Below are 27907 nucleotides of genomic sequence, written 5' to 3'. Positions count from 1 at the left end.
ATTGCAACTCTTAAGGCGTTTTTAATAACACAATTATTTCACTCGTGCTTGTTGGATATGAGATCGTTATAGCCAACTCGGAGCTACGCGCCTCATTGGCTATCTACCATCTCATATCCAACTCACGCTCGTGGAATAATTGCTAAGTATACCACTCGAAAGCGTTGCATAACTAGTAGGAGAAGTGGGACACAATTATACCAGAGTGTCAAACTGGTAGAAAAACACAAAGCAGCCAAACTTTTGATTATCAACAGTTTTTATTTACTGACAGGTGTAAGCAATGTATTTACAATGCCCAGCTAACAGCGATAAAGGATACTGGTTCAAAAAGAGTTCGTCTAACAAAGACAATGTACACTATTTAGGCCATAATGAAATGATAGAAAAACGTATTATTTACAAAGAACTAGTCAGATTTTTCTTTAAGATCAAAGGTTCCAAATTCTTTTCAGAACACGCATAACTGTAATAATGTCTAAATTTAACGTCACATCTAAAACTGGCCACTTGCTTAATCTACTGTCGCATTAATAATGCAATCATATTTTAACCTCTTTAAATGTATTATACAATTACCACAGAACCACCAAAACAATAAGAATTGAATAATTGATCCTTCTCAAAATAAGCCAGCAGCATGATTTTTACAATACCCACACGTCCATGGGTATAATATTTACTTGAAAAAAATGCCACAAAAATGTTATGTAATTTGCATTCAGATTCCATCTACAAATTACTACAATTAATAAAATAATACTTCATTGAGCACAGCTCTTAAAAGTCAACTTTCTAGCAATTAAAAAATGTTACTTTTTAAATTGGTATTTATGTTGGTTAAGCTTGGCTAAGTCAAACTTATAAATGAATTCAAACTTCAATTCAGCGCTTCCATATTAAGAGAAGGATCCACTATCCAATAACATTGTTACCTTTGAATCACTATTTACATTACAATATTCTAATATTTTGTTCATTATTTTGACCTGCGATGCAGGCAGTGTTCTTTACAAAACTTGTTATTAATTTTAATAATTATTTACATTTCTTGGTTGAATCTACAGTATGTTTTAAGCAAGTGGCATAACTTTGCTTCTCAAATTCATTACCTTTAACCAAAAAATAATGACGGAATGAACTAAAGGTCGACCGACACACAGTTATCAAATAAACACAGACACCACCAAGCCAAGAATTAAATTAACGAGAAATGGCATACATTATGCAATTTGATCTGCTGTGGTAAATATTACAAATGAGCAAAATTCTATACATACACCCCATCAGTAACGAATTACAAAATATAAAATTTGAACCAGAAAAAACTGATTTCCAAAACTATCACCAACCTGCAGTAACGTTAGTTTAGCAAAAATATAGGAATGACATGCAATGGGCATGATTTAGTGGCTTAAAGTTCTCAATTACACATGAACAAGAAGCCGCCACATTTGGATGACCAACAAATGTTACACATAAAATAGTGTAGCTCTAAATATTAATAATGTACCAAAATAATGCAATGGTACTTAAAATAATATTTTAAATTCTCAACTATGTACAAATTAACTTTAATTTTGCAGTAAAGTTTTAATATTTCATCATGATCCAATGACAGAAATCCTGATGTAACATAATTATTGCTTCAAAATAAACACTGATAGAAACCTGAACTTTTGCAATTTACAATGTATTTAAGGGTTTTAGCTACCTTTTTAAAAGCGAATTTGACTTGTAAAAGGCATTACAGAAAGCATGACAAACGTGTTGGTTTCATTATGTTTTAAGAGTAAACATTGCCTACATTATATTTTTATAGCACAAACCTCGGAAAATGAAATTAGCCCCCAGAATTCAAACAACACCTGTCTTATCCAAAATTACCAAAGTTCAGTTAGTTTAGTATCCGTGAAGACAAAGTTATAAGGTATTTAAATACTTTCAAAAAGTGTATTATACATTAATGTACGTTTTAGCATCAATTTGAGATTTTGTCCATAGAAAAATACCTCTTTTACTACAAATATAACATGGTATGTTTGTTTAGTTGACTAAATAATATTGAAAGCTCTCAAAAAGTTTTCCATAGAATTTCAGAATAAAACTTTCTAACTTTTAAGGATGGTTTCAGTTAACAAGATAAACAGACATCGGCAAAAAATCCACTTTGAAGTCATACACCCACTCACAAAAATAGTGCACTGAGAAATGCTTCACAGAATCAAAAATGGTGCAAAAAGTTGATCAGCTACCTATAACAGAGAATGACATGTATGGCAATCTCTGGGAATTTGAGCAACTAGAGTGTTGATTAAATAATACTGATGCATAAAAGAGTGTATAAATAAATGCTATAATTACAATCTGACTATTTACAGAAAAAGAAAAATGTGAACAGAACCCAGATGTCCCTATCTATAAAACTGGATGGCAAATGATCACTTTGCAAAATGGTAAAAGAACAAAATAAAACAAAGGCACAGTACTCAATCTCAAATGATGATTTTGCAGTGCACAACAAAACTATGACAGCAAAAACAAAAAAAGTTAATATACACTGATGCTAAATCTTCTCTTTTTACAATGGGGTACAACACATGTTTTTCTGATGTCTCTGTTTACGACGCGAAACGTGGAATGACAAACAAAATTTTATCTCCAAACATTGAATAACATCATGCAACTTAAATTCCCAGGAATTTTTTGACCCACTCAGTTGTCCACCCTTAGAAGTAACCACAAAATGTCTGAAACACTTGACCTTACCTTAATTGAAGGGCTCAATAAATTTTAAATGACTATAATTTGATTTTTATACAATATACAAAATTATTCCTTTCTTATGGTACAATAATGATACAAAATTATTTATTTACTGAAATAACATTTCTCAACGCAGCTTGAACTTTTCTAGTTAGAACTGCCTTCATCAACAGCTAGACTCGGGTAGATATTCAAACTTGACACCATTGTGAGTAAGTCTTGTGACATAATGCTCCAGCTGCTTTAGTAACAAGCTAAATGTTGGTCTTGCCGTTGGGCTTGGCTCCCAGCAATTTTTCATTAAGAAATATCTGAAACAAGACAAAAGAAAGAATAAGTACTATACATTTGGTTCAATACCCTATTGATGTTGACCTCTGATAATGAAAAAACCAAGGTTGTTGCAAAGGGCTGGCTGCTGGCTAATTTTACTGGCTGAAAAAGGACTTAAATCCGGCTGAAATTTCACATGAAAACAAAGACCTAGGTAAACTTTTAGAGCTGTCAAGGCAAGAAAAGCCAGCTGGGCTTGTTGATGAGTCAGCTTAGTTTTCTTAGCTACATCCCTGGAAAACCTTGCATGAAAACTGCCAGATTTGATCTTATTCAGTCCGATGTGCACTTACAGCCTTGTCAATAAAATAGCAACATCAAAACAATAACAAATAATATAATTCTTTACAACTTACAAGTCATATGGACAGTTACTGGGCTGTGGAAGGCGATGCCCTGCTTGTAAATGCTGCTCCATTTTCAAACTATCAATTGCCTGATATGGTGCTTTGGCTAGCGTCACAAGTTCCCATAACACAACACCAAATGACCACTGTAGATAAAAAAGAAAACAACAATGAATACTGAAACAACTTGTACCATCATGACAAAAACAAGCAATCAAATAATAAACAAGCAACACCATTGTTCAGTCATGGTTCAAATCAGTCACGAGCCTGGGTAGCAAGTATCCCTGTTTGGGGCATAAGAAAATTAAGGCAAGAAGATTCATACAGGAGCCCTTGCTACGCAGGCGATTAAATCCAGTCATACTCTCATCTCAATGAATAACTGAACATACCACATCACTTTTCTCTGAAAATTGTCCTGGTTCTGCAAGACCCTCTGGTGCTGTCCATTTCACAAGCAACCTGGACCGTATTCCTTTGTCATTTAGGTTGGTTGAGTTCACATCTCTGGCTAGACTGAAGTCTGTTATCTTGATACTCAGGTCGTCATTAACACTAAAACAAAGACACTCTGATTAGTTTTAAGTTAGACACTCAGATTAGTTTTAAGTTAGACACTCAGATTAGTTTTATGTTAGCTATAGGAATTTTTGTCTTTTTATATTAATTGTAAGTTTTTAGCTTTAGGAATTTTTCTTTGTCTTTCATATCAAATTGTAATTTTTTTATAATTATTTAGTTCATATTAACAGGTGAAGAGCCATGTAGTATGGATATACTGTTAATAAACCATTATTATTATTATCATTATTATTATTATTATTATTATTATTATTATTATTATTATCATTATCATTATTATCATTATTATTATTATTATTATTATTATTATTATTATTATTTTAATTCATGGTTGATTGCTAACATTTAAATGTTCATTCTCAGTATGTGGTGGAACATAAAGACAATCTCCTCTCTAGGGAAACACAGTTGATGATGGAGAAAACTAATACGTCGTCTGTAAGACAGCTTTTGGAATAGCCCATGTTCGATAAATCTGAAGATTTCCAAGGTTTGGAAATGGGTTAGGAGGGGTACAACACAAGCAGATTTAGTTTTTTCACCTCTCATTAACATTTGGTTTAAGAGCCTAATGTGGCTGTACTTGTTAAGCAAAAATCAATATATGTACTCATTATTCTTACTAACAAGGAAGACAAAAACAGCAAACCAACATGATCAATACTTACATGCAGTTCTTTGCTGCAAGGTTTCTGTGAACAATTTGCTTTTGTGTGATGTAATCCATTCCTTTGCATATCTCAATTCCAAATTCAATCAGTTGGCGAGAAGTTATTGTCTGCAAAGGAAACCATTGATTATGAAAGTAATGCTAGACACACCTTTTAGCCCTACATGTATATTAATGATCCATAATAAAATTCATTTCCTAAAGGCCGATTTGCACGGTACAATTTTGTCACATGTGACATCCTTACGACATGCTTATGACAAGCTTATGACACAAATTGTGTTATATAAATGGTCTTAAGTCATGTCGTAGGCCTGTCGTAAGCAAGCTGCATGTGACAAAATCGTACTGTGTAAATCGGCTTTAAGGGATATGTACATAATTTTGACAAGCCGTAAAAACTCTGAACAGTTTTTTTTGGCCTATTTTAGTATTTTATAATATGCTATTACATTTTCTATTTATTTTTGGCAAAATTTAATGGTTGTTGCTGTTTAAATACACAGCAACCCTCCAAGTTAAGACCATTTTAGTGGCCATGGTGACTAAAATTTTGGAGCTGGGGACTAAATTGGAACGAAAGTCGCCAGCCTTACTAAAATTGAGAAGAAGGATTGAAAGCGTGAGCTTAATTTAGCGACTAAAATTTTTCACTGGTGACCAAAGTGAGCAGTCGGTGGCCAAATGGCCACAAAGGAAAAAAATAAACTTGGAGGGTTGCACAGACCAATTTAATTTTACCAACACAAAAGAAGTTTACATGTCAGCCTTGGGTAAAGCTTGTGCCCCTCTTCTCACCTGTACTCTTGCAGATGTAGCTCTTGAAATCTTTAAAAAGTGCCCAACATCTCCATTTCTTGTTAAAGGATATACAATGAGTGGTGGCGCCGCACGCTGAAGAACCACACCGACAAGTTCCACAACATTTGGATGTTTAAGGTCTTTTATTACCATAGCTTCCTGCATGAAAGATGTGATGGTATCCATGTCTGCTTCATCTGTTGATAATAAAATACTACCCTTTAGTCCATGTTACCACAGTCTCTTTACTAGACTTGAGCAATTTGGTATCAACTGGAAAAATTCATATGTTATTACTCAGTTCTTATTGGAGTTATCACCCAGTACATATGGCTGGCTTGCATCCAGTGGACATTTGAATGCATTGCCCCTTTATATCTGGATTTTTAATGTTGTCTTACCTGGAAGTGCTTTGATTGACACTTCAAACTTTTTACGAGGTTGCTCCACACTGAGTCCACGTACAGAGCCTTTGTATAAACATCCAAAGGTTCCTGCAAAAATGATTTTATTGATCTATGTTACTTTCCAGTAAGAAATATTGCTATCGCTTCAAACAATGCTTTGGTAAGAACAAAATGACTTTTAATAACTCCAAAAGGCTAAAAATTCTTGGTGTAACGATCATTTTTCTTGGGTTTTGTTGATTCAGTTTTAGTATCCGGCAAGAACACTTAATTTTTAACACCGTTTAATAACAACAATTTAAACAAAGTCTAGCTGATACTCAACAGAACATGGCTGAAAGGATAACAGTACAGCCAGAGTTCTGCATAGAGACATATGCAGAACATTTACCTCTGCATAAGGGATCTCCAAGCGATACTTGATCTCGTGTTAGAAGAATATCAGCAAGTTCAGTTGCCCAGAATTCATTGAGGACAGTAAACAGTCCTTCTGTGTTTTGAGCTTCATCAGGAGCTTTAAAAAAACGAAAGAAAAGAATTAGAACAAGAAAGCACTTGGTACTATAACAATAGCAGTGTACTTACTATTTCTTCTCTCCAATAAAGATTCTGTTTCATAAGATAATGATGATGATGACGACGGTCTTTCTTGGATCCAGCTGTACTTTGTATCTTTATGAACAAAAGAAACAAGAATCTTACTACACAAGTCAAAGACACAACCAACAGAAACAATGACCATAAAATTTCCATAAGAAACAACTAATCTGAGACACTTCATGAATCTATGGAAGAATAACATCATGGCCACTTTCCTTTTCAACTCTTGTTTACAAGTTAAGGGTGCATTCTTTTGGGATAATTGGGATCAGGGTCAATGATCCAAGATCACGCAGATTATGGTCAAGGGTACCTTTGAAGTACCATGATCCAAATGATCTTGGTTCATTGATCCTGATCCCAAAGGTAGGTACCCTAAAACTAAGCAAGTACAGTAACATAAAACATGGTAGAATGCCTGGAACTGATTTACATGTACTGTAAGAAATACATGGATCCAGAGTTTCAGACTTCCGGTCCAAATTCAAAGGAAAAGTGAGCACTTACTAAGTCAGACAATTGTTAAACATTGCAAAACACAATAGCCTGACTTAATGAGTACTCGCTTTTCTTTTAAATTTGGACCAGAAGTCTGAAACTCTGGATCCTTGTATTCCAGATAGGAAGGACAACATACAGCAGACGTTGCCAGCCCATAAAGTAACTCACCTCCTTTAAACGACCTTTCATGTCTCTTGTGTTTATGCCGTGTTCCATGTCTAGCATCCCTGCTACTATATTTACCCTCTGGTTGTTCTAGTACACGTAAATCACTTCCTTCCTCTGGGATTATTAAATCAGTTGTTGACGAGATGCTACCACTGGTATAAGAGCGACCACGACCTTCTGGTGGTAAATGCTTTGATTTCGGTGGACTGTAAAAGAGGCTTCCTGACTTGGAAATATTTATTGTTTCGTCTACCTCATCTACTTCTTCTTCCTCTTTCTTGTAATTAATCTTTGTTGAGCTGGATTTGCAAAAAGAGAAAGCAATCAGCAAAAGATATTTATTCAACTGAGTAAAACAACCTCGTTTTTTCCCCAAACTTTGAAGATTTTAACATCACATTTAATAAGCTACAAGTAAAACTGTTACAAAATATACACAGGGTTCGTACACTTTTTCAGGCCAAAAATTCAAGGACTTTCCAGGACCCTTTCAAGGACTTTTTTCACAAAATTTACCCCAAATAACGATTTCCAGTCTGTTGTGCCGTTGATGTGCTTGCTAAAGAACTAAAAAATCGCTTATTTTGGCGGTCTTCTCTTGAAGCCTTTTGACATTCAATAAAAAAAATCAAGGTCTTTTACCGAAAACCAATTTCAAGTTCTTTCAAGGCCTTGAAATCAAACTCCTGAAATTCAAGGGTTTTCAAGATGCATATGAACCCTTTACACAAAGAGTAAAATATTCTACTTTCTTTCCTTAAAAGTAGATAGTTGTAACATGTATAAAATCCCCCCCCCCCCCAAAAAAAAAAACATACCAAATATGTAGTCAACTTTCTTTTAATGTATACATGATTTATCAAAGAAACATGTGACTCTTTCAGATTAAAAAACAAAAACAGATTTTAGTTAGATTCCTTATGATGTGGAAGAGAGAGGGGAGAGAGGCAGACACACAGGGAGCAGAGGAGCCAAATTCGACCATTGTAAATATTAAAATAGCGCTTGTCATTCGTTATCCGATCTTTTTGTTTACGCGACGGTTAAGCCAGCGGGAAATCGCAGCGGGTTTCCGTTCGTTTGTTGCCCGAAGGGCAACGGACGGAAAGCGAAGTTTTCCGAGCGAGGCACGAAGTGCCGAGAAGAAAAAGAGACAAGGGATGAAACATAGTACCACGTGACTCGTTCGATGTGAACCGCAACATACTGGTGACGGAAGTGAAGTGCTGTTTGTCGTATCATCTTTTACTAATTAAAATTTCAAAACAACAGCTGATTTGGAGGGAGATTTTAAATGAAACGCATGTTTTCGACCATGGAAAGTATTCCGCTGCAGAAAAAAGTGAAGGGCAATGATCGTAGGAATAAATTCATCTCTGTGCAATGCCTGTACGCAAGAAACTTGGAAACTTGTGATATCAAATTGTTCTGTTGCGATATTTATTCAGATCGATCGGTCAACCGATCGAACGATCGATTGGAGGCTATTGGTAAACCGATATATTTTCTTTTCAGGTTTTTAAATAACTACAGAACCGAGTTAAGCAAAGAAGATTTATTCGAATTCATGCCAAGCGGTGTCTTTTTGCCTGCGGCAAGGCCAAGCGCAACAGGATACCAGCGCTCTGACCGTCGCCTGAACAATAAGATCGGATAACGTTTGACAAGCGCCACGATTTCGATCGAACATTTCAATATACACAAAGTTCAAATTTGGCTCTTCTTTCTCCCTTTGTCCCATGTGTATAGATTAAACATTTTAAAGCTCAAAGCTCTCTACTCCGTGTGAAATAACTTCCGGTTACACACCAGACATCTGGTGGTATGACGCATTTCCGTCACCACTATGTTGCGGTGCACATCGTACGAAAGCTAACTTTTAACGCCAAAAGAGCGATTGCCGAAAGGTTCGTTTAATTAATATCTTCATCAAAATGGTTAAACAGCGTTCGAGATACTATTAATGTAAGACCGTATACCGAAAATCAGGCTTATTGATTGAATCTGTAGCGAGTTATCGGCGATCGAAAATTTGGCTCAAATCTGTTTCATCCCTTGTCTCTTTTCTTAGTGTGTAACGATCTTGTGGCGCCCACGGTCATTGAGCCTGCGGCTTCGCCAAGCGCAACAGGATTCCCGCTGGTTTAACCGTCGCGTAAACAAAATGATCTGGATAACCAGCAACCAGGGCGGGAGAAGCGCTGCGAAATTGATCGAACATTTTAATATTTACAAAGGTCGAATTTGGTTCCTCTGCTCCCTGTGGCAGACAGGGATGAAGAACTCTATGCAAGATAATTTGTCTAGTGACAATGGGTCTTTACCTGCTGCGGTACATTTCCAAGTCTCCTTCAAACTCCATCTTCAGCTTTCTCTGCCTCAAACTGTAACGGCACAACAGTCCTAGTCCTGCTATCAGTATGATAACAAGCGTCAGGCCAGCACAGAGCCCCACAATCACACCACGTGACCAGGGTGAAGTAGTGACCTCCTTGGTGACAACAACTTTATCATCGTCGTTGTCATCTCCTTCTGTGACTAGAAATAAGAACATAACATTTTAAACTTCTTATGCAGTGAATTTTAAAATTGAAATACCACAGAGCATTAGTATTTTGAAATATGTCCTTGTAAACTGACTGATATTAGATGGTGGAATTAGATAGATTTTTTAAATTTCTGCAATTTTTTTTTTTTTTTTTTTTTCATATACTTGAATGCGCGATTAAAAACTTTGTTTTAAACTAGTTGATAATAGTGCAATACAAGTCATTACCGTATTTATTCGTTTAAGCGCCCTGGGCGCTTATTAAATTTTCGGACCTTGAGAGTGGGCGCTTATTTGAGGTGGGCGCTTATTCGAGGCTGGGCACTTATTAAATTTTCACCATTTTTAGCAAGTAGTACGCTTATTTTTCAAGAAAAAAGTAAATAACAACAGAAGGTGAAGATGTCCAAAAGCCGAATTTTTACTGATCATTGAAAGTTTTCTGTAAATTATTGAGAGGCTTGGTCTTCGGGGCAGTCTCTTGGTAGTACTTAGTCAATTTCACTCCTCTCGGTCACGTCAACTTTTAAGGGGGTGGGGATGGGCGCTTATTCGAGGCTGGGCGCTTATTAACTTTTCCTACCTACAGGGTGGGCGCTTATTCGAGGTTGGGCGCATAATCGAATAATAAGTCACTAATCAATGAGAAAAGCTTGTGACCTTATTGGAACTTTTAAGTTGCAAAATTACGGTAATATGCATTTACAATTTGTGAACAAATAGACAGTGAATTGTCAGTAAACTTTCAATTTATTTTTAACTTAAAGAAGACTCTTTAATTTTCCTAAAGAAACTTCCAAAAGTTTGCTGATTAATCAAGTCAACATTTTTTGGTAAATCATCCAAAAAAATTATGAAAAATAAACATGTTTTCACATCAAGTGCTTCCACTAAGCTGTAAACAACTGTATCCTTGAGCAAGCTATCTTTGGCAATGTTGTGTCAAAGTTTCTATAAACTACAACAGATAATGACACCTACCTGTCTTAAGACAAAGTCTTCTGACTACAATCACAAATGTTTTTGTGTTAGCAGTCTCCACTAAGCCAGATTCAACACTGGTGTAGTTAAGGGAAAATGTCATGTCAACTTCTCCTCCCTTTTTACCAGAACAAAAGAAGGCAACTGGAAAAGCTGAAAGACAAAACAAAATAACAAATCAATAAGCCATAAGCAAGGTAAGTCAACTCTCCACCCAGGGATGCTAATTAATAATTGACACAGTATGACTTTTTTGTTTGTAGAATGGCAAATGAAGCAACAGGTTTTAAAGGGCTTTTTAACACTCTTTTGGCAATAACATTTGTACTAACTGCTCATCTAATAGAAAAATATACAAGCTCTTACAAGTGACTACAGATTAAAATCAACAGTAGCAGATAACAGCCCTTATGCATGTTTAGGTCAAGTTTATCCCCCCTTTTCAAAGTGTGAATGTGAAAATTCTACCATAAAAGAATTCCCAAAGCAGCAAGATGAAAATAATTCCAACGTGAAAACAGTATGATGGTGGGAGAACCTTGAAAAGAATTTTGTGTAAGCAATGCTTGTGGTGAGATTTGAGGAACTGACGTAATCAAGCATAAGGCCATTTCTGTTGCTTAAACCTGTTCTGCAATTACTGTACACAGCAGATATAAAGTTACACAAACAAGCTGTACATGTATTTTCACACCAACATGCGTATTTACACACACAAAGTAAAGATTAGCTTCAAGGCACTAGAATTTAATGACTATGCAAACCTGTAGGAGCAGGTTGCTCTCACCTGATATGGACTGTTGAACTATTCCTTGCCGAGGAATTGCCGGCACTGGATCAGACATAATGCTAGTATCACTTGATTTGAATCTCATGCTATAATGTGAGACCTGTGAAAGAATATTCAGCAACCATTTCACTTCTATGTGATCAATCTCCAGTTTCTCTTTACAAATCCACACATTTTAAAGCAATCAGATGATAAGAATTAAGACAATCATCACCAAGGGAACACCACCCTAAATTGATGTGGTTCACCACCACATTCTTAAGATGTGTAATGTAATAAACAACTTTGTAAATTTTCCAAAACAGTTAGGCTCGGGTCGCACTTGAGACAAACATTTGAAATGTTGCAAGATGTTGAGGACAATGTTTGTCTCGGAACTTGTTCGAGACAATTTGAATTGTTGTATTTAGGGTCGCACTTGGACACACAAAATTACCCGTCACTTGATACTGTGTTAATTTCGCAGCAAAAATAACATTCAAAAGGGAGAGACAAACCGGTCGCATTGAATCAAATCAACGCAAATGTTTGTTTCTACCTTCTTAATGCGAGCGTTCGTAACGATGTCGAAGCTCATATAAAAGAAAGCGTGCCGCCGTATAAAGCGGAAAATTTGATGAGCAAATTGCTGTGCATCATGATTCGGACTGCGGCTACAGAACAGTTGCCCTAGCCTATACCAATCTTTCCTTTCATTTGAATTATCTTGGCGAGGGCTCTTTTCCCAAATAACGGAAATATTCGGTCGAAAACCGCTTGAATTCGTATTCATCAGACTAGATAGTAAAATGTGAAGCGAACAATTTTTTAAGGATCACTGAACTGATTGACACTTTTGTCACAAGAAAAACAATTTTTGTTTGTTGTTCGTAAAAAGTCCTGCGTTGAGGCAGGACGACGGCTTCTTTGAAGATTTGTCTCCATGGACAAGTTTTTGTCCGCGTAGGGACAAGTAGGTCGCACTTGGCGTGGTCAACTGATGACAGGAATCTGACAATTTTTTTGGTTATCAAAATAAACTTGTCCCGATTTTGTCCCAAGTGCGACCCGGGCCTTAGACTTTTTGCATTTGTTTTCTATGAGCAATGGTAAACTTGGCTGTGCCTTGTTGAGTACTTGCTCATACAAAATTTGGGCCCATAGTATTACAGTATTAATAAATATTTATAGGAATTTACAACACTTCCACGTTTTCGGATGTCATTTTTTGCTCAAAGAAAAAACAAAAGGTGCACTTTCCAAGAAGGGAGAGTAAATGAGTTCAAGTCGCTTAATCTGGTTGTACTTTCTTTTATTTTAACAATCCAATTATTGAGTAATTTTACCTTTATCAATTTCCTAATGTAACTAGTTTGTTTGCAGGTTATGAAAAATGGGTGTTGTTTGTATTTCATTTACAGCACTAAAGCTGCACAAGAAACGCAGACTTTTTTCATTATTTGAATGCCTTTACCCCTAAAATATTTCCAATTTTCCTTCCTAAATAACCAAAATAATCAACTGATAATAAAATAGGAAGTAACCTCAAGAGCAAAAGGAGAGAAATGGGCGCCAAGTTGATTTCATACCAAGTGTTTTGACTAACTGCTTTAAAGTGGCTTTTTATTGTTTTGCTTTCTTCTGTTTTACATAATCCCTTTCAACACTGACATTGTACTTTACACCGTGTGTTGTGTTGCAACAAGCTTTTGGCTTATCTAGATGTTATTGTTCTCCTTTTCAGCCCGATATCTGGACTCGAAGTAAAAACAAGCATTTACGTGTCTTTCAGAAGCCACGACTCGCATAACAGGAAATGCTTTAGCGTAACGGAACTTGAAGAAAAGACTTGAAACAATTCCACTTCTACGCGTCGCAGTAGGGCAGATTCGGAAATAGATATGACAAAATGATCACGCTCTGAACATGTTCTCATGAAGCAATAAGGGCAAAAAGTCAAAAAAAGCTACTGGAAAATTTCCACTTTTCAAGACTTTAATCTGCTTTAAGCGAAATTACCATCATCAGCGATCGCATTCCAAAAGGTTTAGACTGCTTGTAATATTGGAATTGAAAACCATCATACAAATTTCAACTGCGCAATCCACTCCGAATCTTTCCCATATATTAAATGGCCTCGTCGCAGAATTCTAGACATAAAACTTAACTTCAGTTATCGAACAGTTTACAACTTGAAAACACCGCATTACACTTTCATTCATTCAAAACACACCGCGATCAGGCTAGCTAAAGTAAACAACAATAAATACTTCATTGTTCACGAAGATCTCGTCAACACGAAACCTTCGGATCGCCGATATAGCGAAACTTTTAATTTAATACTTCCGAAATGTTGAACATGAAGGTTAAAAGAACCTTAAAGTAGAATCAATGAAGGATCATAGACCTACGAGCGCTTTAGAATCATTGCTAAGCAAACAAAGGCGAAGGAAAGAATGCATTCCGGCGATGCAAAACAGTATGCCAATCGGTTCGTGTTCGTAATATTGGAGTTATAAGTCAAGTTATTTCGATTTCCGCGACTTTCCCAACACTAAGATGTGTTCTAAATCGTAGCTACTCTAAACTATAGCAAGATCGGCGTTCGCGAACCTTGATTTTGAATGAATAAGCAAAACGACAGAGAACACTAGAAAATTTGCATTGCGTAAACCATGTATTGTGTGCTACTACGGAAAGAGCTTTACTTATTGTAATGAGCGTAAACGCACGAAAATCTTATTTTCCCCTAAAATTCAACAAATCTCCTAAAAAGAAATGAACAGTATGATCCAACAGCGACGCGAAGTCGTAAAATCACTCGCAGCAACACGCGGAGAGGACTTTGTTCGGCCCGAGCAAGAATCAAAACACCTCACCGCCAATTGTAATGCATCGCATCTTCTTTGGTCACGTCTAACTCACCTGCGGAGAAGAGAACCAGCTTATCTGTACTTCTGAAACTGATGGTTCTATTGGTGCCATAAAACGATAAAATGCGCTAGGATTCTGGACCATAGTTGCAGGAACTCCGGCTTGAATGAGGTACAACTTTCCTTGAAAGTCCATCTCTGAAATAGAACAAGGAATCCCGATTGAGTCTTCTTCTCCACATGGTTTGCGAAATATTTACAAACTTTTTGCCCTCCTTGAAAGAAAAATACTCACTCATATAAGTCTTAGCATCCTCCTCTGAAATAAACATGTTCAACTGAGCAGTTGCTTGGTTTAAAACGGAGTAAAACACCAAAAGCACAACCAAGAACGACCACGTTGTGGAGCGACGATGAAAACCCACAAACGCGACCATACTCATGTTTACAGTGTAAGAACCAAACAAATTCCGCTTCCAGTGCAAGTTTTAACCCTCTATGTAACCTCTCCGCTAAATGTACAATGATTTAGCATCTTTAAGGACTAATTTTAACATGTCTGGAGAGGTATTTCGGCCTTTCCAACGCCGTACTAAATTTCAAAACATTACACCCGATGACGCACTGTTCGATCCAAGTGTGATAGTAGCTGCGCTCCTTGGTGGGGCAGGGCGTGACGTCACGTTCTCGTGGTCCAATTACGCGAAGCTATTGATTAGTAATCGATTGCAGTACGTGCTTGGAAAACAAAAGAACCTGTCATCGTTTCGCGCGTTTTGTGTTAATGAAACAACTGAATCAACAAATATACCGGAAAAACTAGTTACGGGTTACTCACGTGGGCTGGCTGGGGATCACGCTTTCGCCGTCAGGGGTACGGGTACGGGTAAAGAAGTGTGAAATTTTACATCCTCAAAAATTCATAAGCACCTAAAATCAGTCCTCCTGCCTCCTGAAACAACAAAATAACGAAAATATTTGTAGCTCTCCGTCCATCAAGTCATTTCCACATAACTCTATATTTTAAACGGTTATTGGCACGTTCAGGATTACTAAGCATCGATCAGTTTCCGTTCAGGAAAAAAAAATCTGACTCATGTCATTAATAAAGAAATGTTTTGGATAAGTGATGTTTATCTGTTCTCAAACTAATATATTATGACTGACATTTCGGTCTATTTTCGCCTGTTGTTTATGTTTTTTTATTTTTTTTATTTTTTGTATCATGACTTTAGGCAGGCCCGTGATTCAGGTTATTATCGTGAGGTTAATGTTTGAACCGCCGGGCAATATCGCGAGGTGATAAGTAAATTAATGCACTGATTGTATTTTTTGTATCATGACTTCCGGCAGGAGCCCGTGATTCAGGTTATTATCGAGAGGTTTTAAGCTTGAACCGCCGGGCAATATTGCGAGGTGATACGTAAATTAATGGACTTATTGTATTTTTTTGTATCATGACTTCAGGCAGGAGCCCGTGACGTGAGGTTTTTTGAACCGCAGGGCAATATCCCGAGGTGATAAGCAAATTAATGCACTTTATATTGTTTGAGCTGAGATTTTTTTTGCACTTATCGAATAGTCGCATCTGTGATTGACAATACTCTGCCATACATAAAGTTTTCTTTTTTATACAATGTAAGTGAATTTAAAATAAAAAGGGCTTTAATGCACACGGGAAGTCAAAAAACACGTACGAAAATATATGATATCATATTTTTGAAGAACCGGACGCAAATCGGAGTGTCGTCCCCGATTATTTTTCGTTCAGTGCTTCAAGCAGAAAATTAGTTTGGAGCACTCTCGTATCCACTGAGGAAAATCGCCGCTAAAGCGCCACGCTTACATGAGAAATATATGAAAGGGTCTTTGTTTTTAAAATTATAAAGGAAAATCAATAAAGGAAGAGGGTGTTGGTCTGGTTTTCTAGTGCATTTCCCATATAGTCATCTCATATCTCATTTCCTGCCAGAAAAATACCTTTTAAATTCTGTGAAATGCAAAATATTGTTGTGTCTCTCCAGTAAATTCTCCCTTGGACTGTTACGCAAGGCCATAAGAAAAGGATTAAAAAATTATCGAATGAATTTTATTGTTAGACGACAGACCCTCACGTACACTTGTTACGAAATGTTTGTTACTGTTTTTTTTTTTGTAGCCAAAATAACCAGCATAACTGCATGTCCCTGAATAAAAAACAGTTTTGTTATGTCTAACAAGATTAAAGGGGTATGGGCAGAAGCCTTGTGCAAACAAATTAAATCATTGAACTCCCAGTTTTGTCTGAGATTGACAAAATTGAATCCCCCTGGAGCGAAAGTATCATGTGATCCTCATCCTACTTTATTTTGGGAAATGGATGGGTCCACGATAATTAACGCGAATTTAAAAAATTCGTTTTAATTTTTTTGGCTCAAAATTCTAAATTATTTTCTGTCTACAGTCAACTCTCTCTTAACGGACACCTCCATAAGACGGACACCTGGCGATGGTCCCTGCCGTTTTTCAGTCATTTTACTGTAACCAAACTCCCTATAATGGGGGTCTATAATACGGACACCTCTCTAAGACGGACAACGGACACTTTGAAAACATCAACGGCACTTAAGAAGTATTTTTATCATGTTTTATAAGTGAAAATACTTCCAAACTTCATATTGCTAAAGCAAAGTTAGTCAGCGCCCTAAGGATAAGCTTACTAACCAAAAACAATGAAGCTTCTCTGCTTACGTGAAGCAGTGAATTATCGATTGTAATGAACAAACGAGTCAATTTTCTGATATTATTGTTGTCCCAGTTTGTAGATTTTGTTAAAGAAAGCGACTTTAAACAGACTTAAAACAGACGTGTATTCATTGTGCATAGGTTTAGCTTTATTATCTCAAAATAACTGGTTTCATGTTTCTTCGACTCTCTACAAGACGGACACCTCTCTAAGACGGACACGACAGTTGCGGCCGGTCCCGAAGGTGTCCGTCGTAGAGAGAGTTGACTGTATTTTTAACAGCTTTCTCTCGTTAGCATACTTGAACGATTTCACCCTCATTCCGTGCCGCAATATCGAGTAAACTGTCTTTTTTCTCGAGTCTTCTTTTTAATTTTTAAAATAATTATAATTCATTTGTATTTTAAAGTGCTTTTTTACCCGGCCGAACCTACTAAAAAATTTTAATGTAGTCATAACTTACGCAGGGCCCCTATGTACCAGCCAAGTGCTGATTGGGCCACCCCGCCTAAATAAAGTTGACTTGACATGACTTCTGTATTTATCACTCAGTTCTTTAATTCGTTACCGTTTTTCAGTTTAGTAGTATCATTTGCGTTCATCGTTAATTTTCTTTATCTTAAAAACACGTGCACACACATGTAAGCGTGTCGTCTTGTCTATTGTAGAAATTATCCCACCCTTGGGGAAGTTTCAGGTGGTTTATGGAAGTTGTCGGGTTTTTAAAATCCGTCCAAACAAATTACCTGTTTTCAAAGTCACGAAAATCACGGTAGCTCTTTTTTTGAGTCTTCCAAAGTGGCAGCTGAACCGAATTTTGTCTCGGGCCTTTGATCTATCTATGCTAAGATTTTAAACTTTGAGAAACTTAACTTGATTTTCAAGAAACTTATTAACTCGTTACATTTTATACTGTACTCTCGCAGTATCTCTCGGCCAACCATGAATATATGAATACTGGCGGAGAGACTTTCTAAAAGCCTTTACCCTCGACCCTCCCTCAAGCGAAACGTGAGGGCGACAAAGAGGTCGACTTGAAGCAAGTCTAACTCTACAAAACGCCGAAGGGGTAATTTGCAGTGGTTTAAATTTATCCTCATCCAGGGAAGTAGAAAACACCGTTGAATCATCAGACCGAACTGAAGGACAAGCCCCAAATTTGTTGGGTCACTTGGCCCTTGAAAAAAGTGACTTGAAGAAATTACCATTTTAACACAAATTAAGCACCGTTTTCACCAAACCACGTTTCTGCTCCGTTATTTATATCACGTCTATCCGGCTGTCGCAGCTGGGGCTGTGAACTGTGACGAGGTAGATAATTAGAAGGTCATGATACCGTTTCACGTCAGTTAATTCCTTTCACGTATGACGCACTTATTTTAGCACGAATCACTTGGCAAGCCCAATAACTTGTAAGCCTTGTAAGAGGATGTCAAGTACCGCTGAAGGTCAAAAGGTTCGAATGACAAGACACTGCACGCAGCGAACAAGCTCCTTGATGGCCATTAAGCTAAGGAGCCTAACACATATAGCAAGGCTAGAGAATTATGCAGAGAACACTAGCACTGATAGACAAAGGCTCCACCCTTTATAGCCTAAAGCGGAGAGGAGTAAATATAACGTGGTTGAAAAAACAGAGGAAGAAAGAAGAGACAACTGAAAGCAAGGCTGATCGTACTACGTGAAAAGTTGACTTTGCGAGACACCACCACGACTAGAACCGCTACAGCAGGATTGCAACCGCAGACAGCTGTTTCGTCCTTCTTGGGACTCATCAGTGCGGTGTAGCAAATCTAAATGACGCCCGCTCGAAGAGCCAACGCAAATAAATTGCCCATTAACCATGATTAACCCATACACTGTATCAAGTTCCGTACTTTGAACTCACTTGTCCCCCGAATCACGCGCTGCCACATCACGTGTTTTGGGGGACAAGAAACCCAAAGTGTCACGATGGAGTCTCGCAAAGCGAAAAGAAGGAATGGATGAAAAATGAATGGAAAGAACGAACGAGCGAACGAACGGAAGAATTAATGAATAAATGGCTACATGGCTGACCCAGGGTGGGCGGGGGGGGGGGGGGGGGGGAAGACGTACTCGAAAATTTTACCATTTTCGACAGAAACGGTAACCCTTTCGTATACGGTCTTCGATAGGAAAAAATCATACCTGCTTTCACATACCTACAGAAGGTATAACGCATCTGTTTTCTTAATTTTTCACTTGAATAACCCATAAAGATACTTAATGAATCGACCGTTCGGAGGGTCTGTTCGAGATATTTTGAGTGGTCCCTAAAAACCCTTAAAGACAGTTCCTCCACTCTTTTGCACTCTTTGCATACTCTAACTCGTGAAATCCCCCCGAGGAAATCACTACCCTATGACTTGCTACTTGCTACCATGAAGCGATTTGTCACTTCAAAAAGGAACTCAGGTGGTTTTTTTGAATTCATAAATATTGGGAAGAATAAGCTGCGTTGTCCTGTCTGTGAATAAAAAGGATTAACATTAAAACAGAGTTATGTCTCAGCCATTGAGTCTCGACATAGAGGTCGCAACTCGGAGGGTTACCTAGCTGCTTTCGGAACTTTGAAACTGGCAACTAATATTAACGAAAATGAAACAATATTTTTGCTTGGTGTGTTTTATCATTAGTTTCTGGTTTTATTTAATTGTTCCTTGACACCGTTAAAACAGGTGGTATAAGTGTGGAAGAAATAATAGATACCGGCAAAAGAGAACGCAATGTTACGTACTTCAGGTGCGTGGAGCCTGATACCTTGCCTATCCTCGACTCTTCGGTTCAGCTTCGGCATGCAATCGTGGCGTATTCGGAAGTGATCGAGTACACTCGGGCTATCGATTAGTTCTCGGGCAATAACATCTCAAATGACACAAGCCGTGCATGGTGCACGGTACGGGAGCCGAGAACCTGTGTATTTACACAAAAATTTTGCCAATTTCCTGAGGTTTTAGCTCCTTTTTCCTCACGGCACGAAATGTCATTGAGGAGAAATGCAAGCAAGTATGGCGTGTCTTCTTCGCACGCGGACGAAGATACTCTGCCAACAGAAACTCAGACCAGCTTCTTTCAAAAGGGCCGCGAATTCGAAAGTCGTTATGTGAATCATCATTACACGGAAGAAGAGAAGGAAAAGCTCGGTACCTTCGAGAGTGTGGACTATCTTCCTCCTCATAGTGCTGTTTACAAGGTCAGTCGATTTTTGTAAAGTTCTAAAAAGGATGATGTTGAAGGACCACTGTGGGAGGGTGGGCGAGGTCATTCATGGTCTTTCCGGAAATTTGGTTGAAAATTAATAGTTTTTGAACGATACACTGTACTGAGCTTCCCAAATTGAACTTTAATTAGCTGTAGTTAACATAATTGTTTTCATGTTCTTGCTATATACTGAGCTTATGTCCACATGAATGTTAACTGTTAAAGCTCTATTATCATGTGGCTCTGTCAATAACAAGTGGAATCATTCCCCCCCCGAATTCTACCGGTTTCGCTCCCAATCGATTTCGCACCGTCCGAGTTCGCTCCCACCTTATACCGCGTTCGCACCCAGTGTGACCGAGTTCGCTCCCTAGTATGACCGAGTTCGCTCCCAATAAAAACCGAGTTCGCACCCACCCCCGGCTTTTCGAGTTCGTACCTAACTTTTTCGAGCCTTCTTAACCGAGTTTTCAATCGCAGCCATCTTGAAACTTAAGGCACGGACGCGAGATCTGGGGCAACCGGAAACAGCAACGTAAAAGATGTTGTTTCCGGTCGGTTGAAATACTGTATGCAAACCAGTTGTGGACAGATTTAGCCCAAAAAAACAGACTACAAAACACAAACCAATTGTTGATCATGACTTTCATATATTTGGTGGCTCCTAAAGGAGGCGTTTTTTTGCGTGACCGAGCCACAAGGCTACAAAGTCACGAGTGACTACTCGGTGCGTGGTCCGTGCAGCTTGGAGCACAGCTCGTCACTGATTCTGGCGTTCTTCTGTTTTATGCGCTTCAACTCTTTAAAGGCAAGCGCGTTTTGAATAAAGCTTTTGTGTCGAGCGAAGGTGATAATTTTTTTTTCATTATGCTGCTTCTGTGTTTCATTGCTAAATAAAGCTTTTGTGTCGAGCGAAGGTGATAATTTTTTTTTCATTATGCTGCTTCTGTGTTTAATTGCTAAATAAAGCTTTTGTGTCTAGCGAAGGTGAGATTTTTTTCATTATACTGCCTGTGTTTCATTACTGAGGCACGCGCGTTTTAAACTAACCTATTAAGAGTTTTGAGTAAATCATTCTAGAATTTTGATTTACAAAGTTGTCGGAATGAAATAAACGTGGCGGTCAAAAAGCTCGCAACTGATTCTGGCGTTCTTCTGTTTTATGCGCTTCAACTCTTTAAAGGCAAGCGCGTTTTGAATAAAGCTTTTGTGTCGAGCGAAGGTAAGATTTTTTTTCATTATATTGCTTCTGTGTTTCATTGCTAAGGCACGCGCGACACGCGTATTTCAATCTAACCTTTTAACAGTTTTGAGTAAATCACTCTGGGATGTTGGTTAAAAAGTGTCGGTTTGAATTTAACGTGGCGGTCAAAAGGTTCGCAACTGATTTTGTAGTTCTTCTGTTTTATGTGCTTCAACGCAATAAAGGCAAGCACATTTTGAATAAAGCTTATGTGTCAAGCGAAGGTGAGATTTTTTTTTTTCATTATACTGCTTCTGTGTTTCATTGCACAAGGGACGCGCGTTTTAATCTAACCTTTTTAAGAGTTTTGAGTAAACACACTCAAAGGATCTAAATGCTTAGAAGTGGGTGTTTTAAATAAAACGATTGCAAGAGATCGCAATTTTCATGTTTAAAGTGAAACATAGATTACTGCCTAGCAACGTAGTAGACCTTTTTCCTAGATCACCCTCGAGCTATAGCTTAAGGAACTCAGATTTTTACGTACCAAGAGTAAGAACTGTCAGGAAAAGGGACCTCAGTGGACTTGTCGGAGGAGACACATGCAAAGGGTGTCACCTTTGCAACTCTTGAGCCGAAAACACCCTATAAGTATTAAATATAGGTTTGATATTCCGTATTTTAAAGTAGTATCTTAATTGTAGTGTCCCCGATTAGTAAGCTTAAGTTACTAGCACAAGACCAGTGCCAGCCGTCGCTCGCCGCCATCTTTACATTTACAGTTTGTAAATAAGTCCGCAAAAATCCGGTAGTACCAGGCCCCCGCGCGGCATGAAATCACGCAATTGAAAGAAAATACTTCAGCTTTCAGTCTCATGAAAGCCTGGGTTCCACTGTTTCGTATTCAATATGGCGACCATGTTTACGATGGAAGCCTAACAGCCAGCTTAATGCAGTTCAGTTTGTCGAAGAGGAGTATAAGGAACTAAAGCAGAGTATAAGAGGAAGAAGTGTTACAAGTTTTATCTTTCAAACACAGAATAAGGTAGTAAAACCTAAGAATCGCAAATTACAATTTCAATATGCTAGCGTACGCTCAACTGAATTTGAGCTTAGAGAAATCGTCTAGAAATTATCGTTTATGTTTAAAGTGTGATTTGGTATAAACTTCAACCGAAGTTATTACATGGGAGCGAACTCGGTCATACTCCCTTCATACTAGGGAGCGAACTCGGTCACACTGGGTGCAAACGCGGTATAAGGTGGGAGCGAACTCGGACGGTGCGAAATCTATTGGGAGCGAAACCGGCAGCTTCCCCCCTCCCCCATTCATTTGTCACTTTGTTTCCAGAAAGTTGCAAATGCCCCACATTGGGTTCAGCTCATGTATGTAAAATACCCATAATGGGGCTTTAAGTGTCCTGATCAGTTGGGAGAACAAGTTCCAGTTGATGGCGACATCACTTCTCCGGCACCTTTTCCCCTGACTGTGATGATAACCACAAGAAATGTTTTTATTTGTGAAAATGTTTACATTTCTCTGAGCAAAATGCCGAAAACATTTTTGTCTTTGGTTGAAATCTCTATTTTTAAGCAATGACGTCTGCATCACTTTATACCATGAGCTGTCTACCAGTTCTGTTGCGCGTGGTCGACTGATCAGTAGAACTGAACAGGACTGGAAACCAGCTACAGGAATAAATGTTACGTGAACAGAGATCAAGTTTAACTTAACTAGAAATTGCCATGAAGTACACAAAACAAAATACTCTTGGGAAGTAAGAAAGGACTAATACAAGATATAAACCAGAGACAAATTATATTTGATGAGATTCAGCAAACAGACACCTCAGTCTACATTCTTTTAATACAATGCCCCCAGGGGGAGGGGAACTCGCATGTGAAAGGGAAGGGGATGCTTGTTGTCTTGCTTAGGGGTGTAAATTTTGGATTTTTGGTCTTGCTTAGGGTGTTCCGGGCGAAATGTTAATATTTTTAGCCATAATGGTCTCGTTTAGGGCTGCACATGAAGAAATCTGCAAATGAAAATTATATTAATTTTCTATTTTTTTGGTATTTTTTTGGGGTTAAGAAGAGCTTGAGCCACACTCAAATTGGTCTCATTTAAGGGTTCTTTTCAAAATTTTCGACGAGCATCCCCATCCCTCTTATATGGGAGTCCCCTCCCCCGAGATGCAATGGGCCTGTGTAAACAATTACATGACAAGGTTTGACCTTGCTCGCTCCCAGGAAGTATCGTATATTAAATATATTGGATGCAACGCTACACAATTTTTGTTGAACAATCATTCAACACAGAAGTCATCAGCTACTTTTATTTACGTTAATTTTTTGACAATTTTTTGGGAAACATCATCGCTTCTACATGCATTACGTGCCATTTATTTATGAATTGTTTAAGTCAGAGAAAACTGCAATAATTAGAAACATGGCCAAGTAGTAGAACCAGATCTTCAGTCAAAGAGATCTTGGTCCAGTACAATTCGTGACTTGATGTCAACCCAGAACATCAATCAAATGTGCTACATGTTAGTAATTGCTTACAAGATGATCTGTAACTTTGTAAAAGGGCTTTAAAATGCATATAAAAATGGGAAGACGTAAAGTTCTATACAGCATGTTCTAAACACATCAGAGTTAAAGATTTCTTGATCAGCTTTTCTGGTTTGATCAGGGAGAGTTTGCAGATCATGCTTGGAATTGATGGAGCCATAACGCTCCCTCTTCTCTTTTGACCCTTTCTCTCCTAAACTCAGGAACTTCAACCGTTTTAATAATTATCTCTCTCTCTTTAAAGCCCTACTCCCTTCTCTCTTAATTCTCATCTTATTGTTGTTAAACTTTCTAGAACTGGCTAAAACAGCAGCCGTCACGCCTGGATTGGGATCGATGGGTCATGATGGGATTGATAGGATTCTCTGTTGGATTCATTGGCTTTCTCATGCATCAATTTATTGATGTTATAGCTGAGTATGTCAAAACTACAGTCAAATTTAATGTATTAAAAAACCCAGATTTTTAAAGTTACTGGATAGCAATCTCTTAACACAATGACAACCTGTGTAAATTTGACAATAAAATACGGTTTGTAGCTAATCTTAAAATTCTTAAAAGGGTTTAAAAGGTGTTGAAAAATAAATAATGATAATAATAAATGTCTGTAAATTATAAAACTAAATTTTCAACAACTCTCTGTTGCCTTTGTCAGAGTTAAATTGTTTCACTTAATGCATAATAAGATTTTATATGTCGCCAGTCCCTAGGGATGTTCCCAAAGTTAAATAGACCTGTGGAAAATGTACATGCTCATTGACAGAATTAATGTCCTGGATAGAGTGCAGCGCTTCCAAACAAGGCGTTGCTGTCTATTGTTCACATTTCTTTAAAATTTCTTTGTAATCGGGATGAATGTCATTGGCTGTTGTTTCCACGTGAAATCTTATTTTTTATATGTTCTGTGCCGTGCAAATTCCATGATCTTTTACTCTCTCCCCCACATATGCTAAATCACATGTTTTGCACTTGACTTTGTATACAATTCTCTTGATCTGATTTGTAGCGGACGATTCAACTCTGACAAAGGCAGCAGAGAGTTGTTGAAAATTTAGTTTTATACATTTTTCAACATCTTTAAAATGGTTTTTAGAATTTTAAGATCAGGTACAAACCTTTTTTTATCATTATGTCAAATACTGATTGCCCTAATAACAACCTTAATTTGTTTTGTTGTGTTCACAGATTTTTAGAAGAAGTTGAAATCACAAAAAGGTTGCTTAACTAAAATTATTTTTTGATAAATGTTTTGTTTTCTTATTTTCTGCAGGCCTAAGTGGGATAAGGCTTCTGAGTTTATAAAGGTACATAGCCATAAAATTCTTTCAATTTCTTATTGCTCAGGATTCTGATTAAGAAATAGAGTTCACAGAAGAAGATTTGACAACTGATAGGAAACGCCATCAAAAATTCTTACAGGTTATGGAGTTAAATTCAGAGGCAAAGAATGTGCTTGTTGTTTGCAGAAAAGGAAACTCTGTTGTTACTATAATTAAAATATAAAAAATTTAAATGGCGGCAATTTTAATTTCTGTAGCCATTGAATATTGTGCTTTGTTTTTTGTCTAGGATCGTGACTATGGTTTGGCTTGGGTCTGGGTTATTGGATACAGCGTTCTTTTTGTCATAGCCAGTTCTGTCCCAGTTGTGGTTAGTACAAATTATTGATATTACTGTATTGATATAGAGTTACCAATATACACCATAATGTCTGAAAATAAGCCCTGGACTTATTACTTAGCTCTGACGCCGATGTATAGATCAAGATTAAGTCCAACAAACAAAGACAGGAATAGGCCACAATTCTAAATTTAAGGAACAGAAAATGGGGAGTGTCTAATTACATACCCTGATGCAAACAAGAGAAATTTTGGAGAAATGTAACAGTTTAATGTAAACCCAAGCTGCAGGAGAAGTTTTACATATTAATTTCCTTTTTGAGACCTTCATTCAAATCAATTATGACGTAACCAAACTGTGATACATATTACAGTTGTATTTCCAAAATATGATCAATTCTAGTTGCACATTAGAGACCAGAGGTTTCAGTAAAATTTGAAGTCAGCAGCTGGTTTGAGTAGGGTAACCTACTGTTTGAAAAAATCTTTCTTAATTTTTTCAATTCTGAGAAAAAAAGAAGCCAACTTCCCTAAGTAGCTGAAGTAAGAGCAAAGTATAGCTGACGCTTTTCATTGGCCATCATTATGATAATGTTCCTTGTCTTACAGTACTACCGTCCTTCTGCTGGAGGTTCTGGTATCCCTGAGCTTATTGGTTTCCTGAATGGTACTGTGGTGCGACATATCTTTAATTTCAAGACCATGATAGTCAAGTTCTTTTCCTGTGTGTGTGCTGTTGGTGCAGGGCTTCCTATCGGCCCAGAAGGTCCCATGATTCATCTTGGGTGTGTTTCTTGTATTTTGTTTATTTAATTATAACAAACAATTCTCAAACTTTCAAGCTGCTATGTCCTGTATGTTACACTATTTACTTAAGCATCCTGTAGAACAGACATGCTTAAGAGTTTTTTCCTGCAGTTACGGTAGCAGGGATTGCGCAGTGGTGAGAGCGCTTGCCTCCCACCATTGTGGCCTGGGTTCAATTCCTCTGCGACATATGTGGGTTGAGTTTGTTGTTGGTTCTTGTCCTTGCTCCCAGGGTTTTTCTCCAGGTTCTCCGGTTTTCTTCCCTCCACAAAAACCAACATTTCCAAATTCCAATTCCATTGGGAATACACGGCCCCACAAGCTTATAGCTTTAATCCTCACCGTGTCTAAATAAAGGTAATTTAATTTTAATTATAATCAGCATGTTGTTTGAGATTTTGCTAAAAAAGTTTCCATTCACACCTTCATCTGATAGTCTATCACTACAGATGTTTCTAGTATCCCTGATTGGGCGTTATGTGTTTGTGTTAAAAGATGAATGTCATGAGTTTAAAATGAATTTCATGTCAAAATGATTTCAAACTTGTTTGCTCTGTATTCTTCTTTGTTAAAGAATTCGGCTGATAAATCTGCAGCAAAGGAAGTACTAATCAAACAAGTTTGAAATCATTTTAACCTGATATTCATTTTAAACTATGACATACACATAAAATCATAACTGAATAACAATCAGTCATCCGAATGGACTTTCAGCTCAAAACAATTTCTACTAAACAATTTTAGGCAGATTGTTGTATAAAGTAACCATCACACTTTTAGTAGACGCATGCTTCTGCCGCCACTTAAAAATTATTAGTGAAAAAAAGTTTAATTTGTTTGTTGCAGGAGCTTAGTTGGTGCAGGCCTTAGTCAGTTTAAATCACAGACTCTTAATTTTAAACTGCCATTCTTTGAGAGGTTTCGTAACACAGAAGACAGGCAAGTAAAGATAATTTTGCATATTTATGATATTCATAGTACTCTTGCAGACTTTATTACATAAATTTTCATTTGGATATGTGTGGTATGATCTTAAAAAAATTACTGTTAAATAATTTTGAGTATAATTTGAATTTCTTAAACAGGCGTAACTTCATTTCCGCTGGTGCGGCAGCGGGTGTGGCTTCAGCTTTTGGGGCACCAGTTGGCGGACTGTTGTTCTCTATGGAAGAGGTGTCATCATTTTGGAACATGAAATTATCTTGGCAGACATTCTTTGCTTGTATGGTGTCTACCTTCACTACAGTAAGTATGTGGATAGAATAATGTTACTTTTGGGCGGTGCAGCGACCTCAAGTCTAGGACAGTGAGGATTAATATCCAAATTAAAGTGTTAGAAGTGGGTCAGACTCTAGTTCTGTTTTAAGCAAGACACAACTTTTCCATTGTTTGTCCCCACCCAGTGTATAAATGAGTTAATGACAAATT

The 27907-nt window shown here is 37.5% G+C and overlaps 2 protein-coding genes across 2 annotated transcripts in view; one reads left to right on the top strand and one right to left on the bottom strand.

Annotated features, from left to right (window-relative positions):
- Positions 1-241: 241 nt before the first annotated feature.
- LOC144660453 (uncharacterized) lies at positions 242-14988 on the bottom strand. Its single transcript, XM_078521077.1, has 14 exons — positions 14645-14988; positions 14402-14547; positions 11495-11597; positions 10708-10860; positions 9503-9716; positions 7179-7477; positions 6495-6581; positions 6301-6423; positions 5904-5996; positions 5500-5699; positions 4700-4809; positions 3842-4004; positions 3456-3592; positions 242-3077 (listed from the first exon to the last, which is right to left on the bottom strand). Exons 1-14 carry the CDS (start codon positions 14790-14792, stop codon positions 2933-2935), a joined length of 2121 nt encoding a protein of 706 aa, XP_078377203.1. The 5' UTR covers positions 14793-14988; the 3' UTR covers positions 242-2932.
- A 4896-nt stretch (positions 14989-19884) lies between these two features.
- Positions 19885-27907, top strand: part of LOC144660415 (chloride channel protein C-like) — a 43156-nt gene continuing 35133 nt past the window's right edge. Inside the window, exons 1-7 of the mRNA XM_078521035.1 lie at positions 19885-20288; positions 24349-24470; positions 25324-25357; positions 25623-25703; positions 26282-26457; positions 27326-27418; positions 27565-27724. Of these exons, the coding sequence (XP_078377161.1) occupies positions 20076-20288; positions 24349-24470; positions 25324-25357; positions 25623-25703; positions 26282-26457; positions 27326-27418; positions 27565-27724 (879 nt within the window). The 5' untranslated portion in view covers positions 19885-20075. The remainder of the gene's footprint in view (positions 20289-24348; positions 24471-25323; positions 25358-25622; positions 25704-26281; positions 26458-27325; positions 27419-27564; positions 27725-27907) is intronic.

Source organism: Oculina patagonica, chromosome 1, assembly GCF_052425735.1.
Source record: "Oculina patagonica isolate OP01 chromosome 1, crgOcupat, whole genome shotgun sequence".
Taxonomy (NCBI): Eukaryota; Metazoa; Cnidaria; class Anthozoa; order Scleractinia; family Oculinidae; genus Oculina; species Oculina patagonica.
Note: the sequence above shows the minus strand (reverse complement) of the source record. Positions and strands in the feature narration are given on the sequence as shown.